This window comes from Berghia stephanieae, chromosome 7 (assembly GCF_034508935.2).
Source record: "Berghia stephanieae isolate SIO BIC M18660-M18661 chromosome 7, UCSD_Bste_1.3, whole genome shotgun sequence".
NCBI lineage: Eukaryota > Metazoa > Mollusca > Gastropoda > Nudibranchia > Aeolidiidae > Berghia > Berghia stephanieae.
Window position 1 is genome coordinate 32,715,320 of NC_088366.1, and position 8,509 is coordinate 32,723,828.

Sequence of the window (8,509 nt, forward strand, 5' to 3'; positions counted from 1 at the left end):
AATCAATTTCCCAAGGTTTCCGGGGTTTCGAGTAGGAAGTGCTCTTTCGTAGGCCCTCCAATCAAAACGTTTTGACAAGAATGTAATTTCCTCTCCATTGACAAGGGCATCCCAAGTTTTGTCGCTGTTATGATAAAAAAAACAACAAAGGATAGCCATCGAATTGCTGTATAACATATCAAAATACAATTGACCATCTTATATTTTATATAATGTGATGAATGTTTTATCAACCGTTTAAACGATGGGGCAAACTTTTATCAATTCATGAATTCTTCCATGATCTACAATTACTGACCTAGTCATTCTCATCATGACAACAATAATACATTGCCAAGTCATATTGTTTTGCCTCTCTTTTAGGTTTCTAATGTCGGGCTATAGTAAAATTGAAACAAGTCAGTTAAGGAAAATCCCATTACAGCAATCCAACCATTGTTATGCTTCGATTTAATCACTCTAAAATACATTTTTTGAATAAAATAATACATATTCTTCTTAAGTGCTGAAAATTAGCTTTTTAAATCATTTCATTTCTAATCAGTGGGGGATTTATAGAAATATTTGTATTACAAAGCAATTAAAATTCGCTAAAACATCTGTGAATGTAAAGGGGAAGCAGGATGCCACACATGTTTGCGGGAAACTGAAACAAGGTAAAATGAGAAAAGGGGCGACCATAAATTTGGCCTGAAAGACTAGACAAAAGTTGAAGCTCTAATGGGTCTCAGCAAGAGTTTGGGAAGACCACCAGTATTCATGCATTTGTTGACATTCACCATAAAGACATCATGGGGGGAAAGAAGAAGAAGAAGAAGAAGAAGAAGAAGAAGAAAGAAGAAGAAGAAGAAAAGAAGAAGAAGAAGAAGAAGAAGAAGAAGAAGAAGAAGAAGAAGAAGAAGAAGAAGAAGAAGAAGAAGAAAGAAGAAGAAGAAAAGAAAAAGAAAGAAGAAGAAAAGAAGAAGAAGAAGAAGAAGAAGAAGAAGAAGAAGAAGAAGAAGAAAAAGAAGGAGAAGAAGAAGAAAAGAAGAAGAAGAAAGAAAAGAAGAAGAAGAAGAAGAAGAAAAGAAGAAGAAGAAGAAGAAGAAGAAGTATAGTACGCAAAATGCAAGGAAATGTTGCATTTGAAATTAAAAATCGATAAAATTCACTCGTTTCACCACATTTTTTACTTCAAACCAGAGACTGATAAAAACTTTCTTGTTTTTTTCAAAATCAGAGTATAAGAACCCTGAATTCCTAAAAACTTACCTATCCTCAGCTTTATTTAAAGCTTGTTGCTCCAATAAAAATTCCGGGAACTGTACTGAGATTTTGCAAAAGAAAGTAGGTGTCCAAACATGACACCATGACAGACAGAACTCTGCAAGGATGAATAAAACAAAGTGAGGCTAACAAAAGTATGAATCCAATTCGTTATCAAAATCCAACATACAGGGCAAACTATTTTCATTATATACTTTATGGAATAATTCTTTTTTTCTCTTAAAAAAAAAAAAATGAAATAAAAACCAAAACACTTAAAATATTAACACTATTTCCCCTCATTCAGAAAATAAAAATAATATTTTCTTTCAAACATATTGGGGCGGGCTGAAAAAAACCCGGAAAGGTGCGCAAATTCCAAAAATTTTGAGTTATTTATGCAGTGGGTAGACCACATCTTTCTGATCTTTTACCATTTTTAAATTTTCTTTGTATTTAGAATTTTTTTCTGAAAAAAATTTATTGCTATAGGAAACACTTTATCTTCGATTTTGGCTCATATCTCAAATCGAAGCTTGACGCATTTTCCCGGGGTTTTTCAGCCATCTTCACATATGTACAATTTTACAGAATTTATTACAGAACTTGTAGTTAAATCAAATAAAGTGATAAAGAAAATTATAAGAAATCATTTTCAATCGGGTAAAAGTGTATTAAAAGAAATATGAGGGTTTTTTAAGAACACCACCTAAAAAGAAAAAACACCAAGCACCAAAGTTTCCTTATAATATTATATGTTTAAAAAATCCTTCAAAAACAATTTCTATTTTTTCCCGAATCATTTTAGAATCAAATATAGTTCGATCCTCAAACAAAACGAAGAAAGAAAGAATAGGAAAACATAGAATGTCCCATGTCTTAAAACCCTAACAACTCACCTCCCAAACCCAACATGTAGGACTGTTCATAGTTAAACAAAGAGTGTGCCTTGGTCTCAGAATTGACAAAAAATTTTTCGGTCAATCAAACCCGAAAAGTATATATTTTTATTTTGTTTTTATTAGTTGATCAAACAAAATTGGCTTTTGACATTGTCATTGATATAACACACTCCCTCTTCCTCCTTCCTTTTTTTCAGATAATGCTTCACAAAGGAAAGACAAATCTTTAGATAGTTTTGATGGACCATTAGACCTTCTAAAATAAATCCCTGACAGAAATCTTGACAATTCATTCAAGGGAATAGATGCAGTTAAATTAAACATATTTGTTTCATTTTAATTTTTTTCTGTTTTAACGGGTCAATGAACAGACGAGTTGTTTGTTTGTTTTTAAGGTTTTTTTACGGCGCTGCGACAAGTTTAAGTCATTTCAGCACCAGTTAAAAAAGGGAAAAAAATGGGGTAGTCAAAAAAAGTTATAAATTCACAATTGAAAGCACATAAGTAAAATTAAACAAGGGAAAGGGCTCAAGATTAGATTCAAAGATCCCACTAAAAAGTGCATTTAGTTTGAGACCAACTTATTGTCCATCCAGACACAACACAGATCCCCACTAAGAGAATACACTCACATGTTTACAAACCGTTATAATATTTAAAACAAAAAAACCCCAAAAAATAACTACATAAAGAGAGGTAATTTACAAGGAAAAAAATATATTTACCATGATGGAATCTGGGAACATCTCTCAGGCTGTAAGTCTCTTTTGCGGCAATGGCTCTCCTTTCAACAACTCATACACAGCAGGGAATGCAGACAAAATGTTGACGAGGCGAATGAAATGCTGCAAGGTTATGAAAATGTGTTAAGAAAAAACCCCCCAGAAAAATAAAAACTTTGGGAACATGAATTTGCTTTAAAAACTATCTACATGTTTAAATTTTTTTTAAATCGTCATTTTAAAGGGTCAAAAATGTGTTTCACATTCACGTGAATAAAGTGAATGGATCCTGGTTTCCCGTAGCCTTAGACGAATAGCAACCATTGCTTACTACCCTATGGGTAGAGTACTAGTCTTCATATTCAGAAAAGTGAGTGGAGCAGGCCCCTTAATGTTGGTAACAACAAGATATGAAGTGAGTAGAAAAGTGCCAGAAGACAATAGAGAATAAAAATTTTTTCGCGGCGGTGGTGGGGGTTTTAACCTGCGACCTTATTGTACGACAACTCCGCCTGGCAGGTGAAGCGTGGCTCTACCGTGTGAGCTATCCACGAACACAAAAATATTCGTTTCAAACCCAAAGTCATTTCTAGATCCCTCTCTCACCCACTTCTTGAGATCGCCGATTCGTTCACCACCATCGCGAAGTAATTTTGACCAGCAGTTAAGCTTTAATAGCCAATATTCTCATCACAAACATATAACATAGAAACGATTGAGACATGGAGTATGCTCCGGTGTATGGGTGAATTTTTAATTCAGAAAAGTGAGTGGAGCAGGCACTTATGTGGTAACAACAAGATATGAAGTGAGTAGAAAAGTGCCAGAAGACATAGAGAATAAAAAATTTTTTCGCGCGGTGGTGGGGTTTGAACCTGCGACCTATTGGTACGACAACTCCGCCTGGCAGGTGAGAGCGTGGCTCTACCGTGTGAGCTATCCACGAACACAAAAATATTCGTTTCAAACCCAAAGTCATTTCTAGATCCCTCCTCTCACCCACTTCTTGAGATCGCCGATTCGTTCACCACCATCGCGAAGTAATTTTGACCAGCAGTTAAGCTTAATAGCCAATATTCTCATCACAAACATATAACAAAGAAACGATTGAGACATGGAGTATGCTCCGGTGTATGGGGTGAATTTTTTAATTCAGAAAAGTGAGTGGAGCAGGCACTTATGTGTAACAACAAGATATGAAGTGAGTAAAAAGTGCCAGAAGACAATAGAGAATAAAAATTTTTTCGCGGCGGTGGTGGGGTTTGAACCTGCGACTTATTGGTACGACAACTCCGCCTGGCAGGTGAGAGCGTGGCTCTACCGTGTGAGCTATCCACGAACACAAAAATATTCGTTTCAAACCCAAATCATTTCTAATCCCTCTCTCACCCACTTCTGAGATCGCCATTCGTTTACCACCCTCGCGAAGTAAATTTTTTCCACATTAAGCTTAATAGCCAATATTCTACACAAACATAAAACTAGAAACGATTGAGACATGGGTATCTCCGGGGAGGGTGAATTTTTAATTCAGAAAAATGATGGGAGCAGGCACTTATTTGGAAAAACAAATATAAGTAGTAGAAAAGTGCCAAAGACAATAAGAAAAAAAAATTTTTTTTTCCGCTTGGGGTTTTTTACCCCACCTATTTTGGTTACACAAAGGGGGGGGCTGGCTCCCTACTTCCCGAAAAAAAAATTTTTTAAAACCCCAACACCAGATCCCTTCCCCAACTTCTAGATTTTTGTTAAGGAAAATTTTTCCCAAATTAAGCTTAATGCCAAAAATTCTTCCAAATTTAAAAAGAAACGATTAGAATGGGTAGGGTTAGGGGTGAATTTTTAACAAAAATGAGTGGGAGCCACAGGGGAACCAAGATAGAAATGGTAAAAAGGCCAGAAACAAGGAAAAAAAAAAATTTTTTCCTTGTCCCCCGGCACTTTTTACCACTTCATTACGTGTTCCAAAAAAAGTGCCCTCCACCACTTTCTTTAAAAACACCCCCCTCACCAGATCCCTTTTCAACCATTTTTTTGGATTGGAAATTGGTTTTAACTTAAAACCCGCAAAAAATTTGAAAGATTTAACAATCCATCTCAAAATTAAAGGGACTAGAAATATTTGGGGTTTTGGGGGGAAATTTTTTTCGGGAAGTAAGGAGAGCCCCCTTATGACCCATTTGGTAAAAAGGGGCAGGAAACCCCCGGGAAAAAAATTTTTTTCCTTTGTTTCTGGGACTTTTTACCAAATTCAAAAGTTGTTACCCTAAGCTTCCACCAAAAACCAAAAAAATTCACCCAACACCAGATCTCCTTCCCAATCTTTCATTTTAAATTTGGGGGGAAAAAATTTTTGGCATTACAAATCTTCCCAAAAACTTTCCATTTAACGATGGACCCGAAATGGGTGGAAAGGGGTTGAATTTTTTTGGTTTTTAACGAAATTTTTTTTTTGGAACCCCAAAAAGATTTATGAATGGTAAAAAGGCCAGAACCCCCCCAAGGGAAAAAAATTTTTTATTTTCCCATTGTCCTTTTGGCACTTTTTTACTCACTTCAACTTTGTTCCACAAATCCTGCCCACCACTTTTTCTGAATTTAAAAAATTTACCCCAACCCGGAGCATACTCCATGTCTCAATCGTTTCTATGTTATATGTTTGTGATGAGAATATTGGCTATTAAGCTTAACTGCTGGTCAAAATTACTTCGCGATGGTGGTGAACGAATCGGCGATCTCAAGAGTGGGTGAAGAGGGATCTAGAAATGACTTTGGGTTTGAAACGAATATTTTTGTGTTCGTGATAGCTCACACGGTAGAGCCACGCTCTCACCTGCCAGGCGGAGTTGTCGTACCAATAAGGTCGCAGGTTCAAACCCACCACCGCCGCGAAAAAATTTTTATTCTCTATTGTCTTCTGGCACTTTCTACTCACTTCATATCTTGTTGTTACCAACATAAGTGCCTGCTCCACTCACTTTTCTGAATTAAAAATTCACCCATACACCGGAGCATACTCCATGTCTCAATCGTTTCTATGTTATATGTTTGTGATGAGAATATTGGCTATTAAGCTTAACTGCTGGTCAAAATTACTTTCGCGATGGTGGTGAACGAATCGGCGATCTCAAGAAGTGGGTGAGAGAGGGATCTAGAAATGACTTTGGGTTTGAAACGAATATTTTTGTGTTCGTGGATAGCTCACACGGTAGAGCCACGCTCTCACCTGCCAGGCGAGTTGTCGTACCAATAAGGTCGCAGGTTCAAACCCCACCACCGCCGCGAAAAAATTTTTTATTCTCTATTGTCTTCTGGCACTTTTCTACTCACTTCATATCTTGTAGTCTGTCATAAGGTATTTTCTGCCAGATCTAAAAGACCCAGTTTCCCAAATACTGTTGGTGGACAGAGGTCAGAAAAAATCTTGACTGACCAAGGATCAATATCAGTTCCTACTGCTTTTAAGATGAGTGCTCTACCAATCAAGTTAACAGGATGAAATAGAGAAACAAGAGAAAGTGAGGAGGGCAGATAGATAGATAGATAGATAGATAGATAGATAGATAGATAGATAGATAGATAGATAGATAGATATACACATAGAAAGAAAGACAGATATAGAGAGAGAGAGAGAGCGAGAGAGAGAGAGAGAGAGAGAGAAGAGAGAGAGGAGAAGAGAGAGAGAGAGAGAATAACAAGATAGAAAGAGAAAAGAAATGAATATATTACAAACAGAAGAAATTGTTATAGACCTTCTGGGAAGCTCTGTCAATGGGTCTACAGGCCAAGACTTGGGAGAAAACTTTGGCGTGTCTTGCGGGCTGCATTCCAACACCGACCACAACTCTACTAGGAGAGCCTTAATGTAACCTAAGAAAATAATTGTTGATTTGAAACATGAAACAAGTAGGATATCAATTTAATTGATTTACTTAAAATACTGCAGTGTGCTGCATTTCAATTTCATTTTCTTTTTAGAGAGAAAAGATCGTTCACTGAGTCATAAATTATGATTTTTTTATTTCTTCCCAGGTTGATAGAGTTCATGTTTTGAAAGTTTATCCTGAAAATTTAGTTGAATATATTCGATTGTTTAAAAATGGCCGACCTCGATTATATTTCCAGGTCCACCATCAGAATTATACTGTATTCCTTTTTGCTTTAGATATTTGTATAAATCTTACTGTTGTTAATAACAAACATAACAAAAGCGCATTTACATAGCACATTCACTCATTATAAAACGTCGATGCTGTATAAAAAAGGGAAATAAAAGTAGTTTTTTAATCAATTTACGTAAAATTGCATTCCCATAGAAAGGCAGAACTATCATATTGACTTACTGAAGAGAAAAGAGATAAAGCTTAACAAAACTTTAAAGGGGTCTCGAAAGACTAAGCACATCTACTTTCAAATTTAATGTAGTTCCAGAAATAAAGGGATATAGATTCAAAGGACTGCTCAGCGATTTTGTGATTTACTCTTATTTATTGGCTTTGTTAAAGAAAAGGGTACAGAAAATCAATTTTTATTTTGAAAACAATAAAGCAACGGTTAATCGAAAAACAAAAATCACTTCTCTATGCTTCAATCATTATTCCAAAGTTTTTTGATTCAGTACAACAGAAATGCTCTTCAAAATCTTAGAAAAGATCGGTGTAGACATTTAAAGACCTCAAATGTGAAAAACTTATATTGGAATCACATCGGTGTCAAACTTGATAATGAAACTCAGATTCTTTTTAAAATCAAGAATGGAGTAAGACATGTTGCATCTTATCACTTTGGCCTTTTTAATCAATATGAAATATATTCAAAGAAATTGATGTTATGAAAGCGTCATCATGGAGGGCAAAATGAATTCTAAGAAACGCAGATTTATGTACTTATGGCATTTTCTTTCCAAACACCATGCAGAAAATTTTAGATTTACTGGTGAGCAAAAGTGAAGAGATGGGCCTGAAACTAAATGTTAAGAAAACCGAATGCATGGTGGTCTCAAAGAATGACAACAACATAAAACCTTCCACTTGTCAAGCAAAGGGGAATCCATCAAACACTAAAGAAATTTAAATATTTAGGCACTATCATTTCCTGTGATGCACGTGACATAGACGATTATAAAACAAAAGAATAGCAATAGCAAAAAAAGTGTTCCATAAAATGCGACTAGTTGTGTCAAACAACAATGAAGATCAGAATGAAAATAGTGGAAACATGTTATAAGTACACTTTTTTACGGTTGTGAAACAAAACATGTACTAGGAGGTTAGAGGCATTTGAGATGTGGATGTATAGAAGAATGTTGAGGCTATCATGGACCGACAAGTATACGAATGTGGAAGTGTTGGAGAAGATGAGAAAGGAGAGAATGTTGATCGACACCATCAGAAAGAGGCAGTTACGATTTCTGGGACAGAAGAGACGGAAAAGAAAAGTTGGTAACATCTGGGATGATCAAAGGAAAGAGAGAGAGAGGAAGACAAAGAATGACATATCTAAACAATCTAAGAATGGCCAAAAGTGATGTAAAAAGCAACGCAGATTTCATGAGCACTGCAGAGGATCATGATTCATGGAGACAGCTGACTGGCAACATGCTCAAAAGTACGAGCCACGATTAATGATGATGAGCTTCTT

General features: G+C 35.8%; 1 protein-coding gene across 1 annotated transcript in view; it reads left to right on the top strand.

The window, feature by feature from the left end:
* The first annotated feature begins 8,382 nt into the window (after positions 1-8,382).
* Positions 8,383-8,509, top strand: part of LOC144976531 (protein broad-minded-like) — a 7,859-nt gene continuing 7,732 nt past the window's right edge. The window contains exon 1 of the mRNA XM_078920822.1: positions 8,383-8,476. Within this exon, the coding sequence (XP_078776948.1) occupies positions 8,383-8,476 (94 nt within the window). The remainder of the gene's footprint in view (positions 8,477-8,509) is intronic.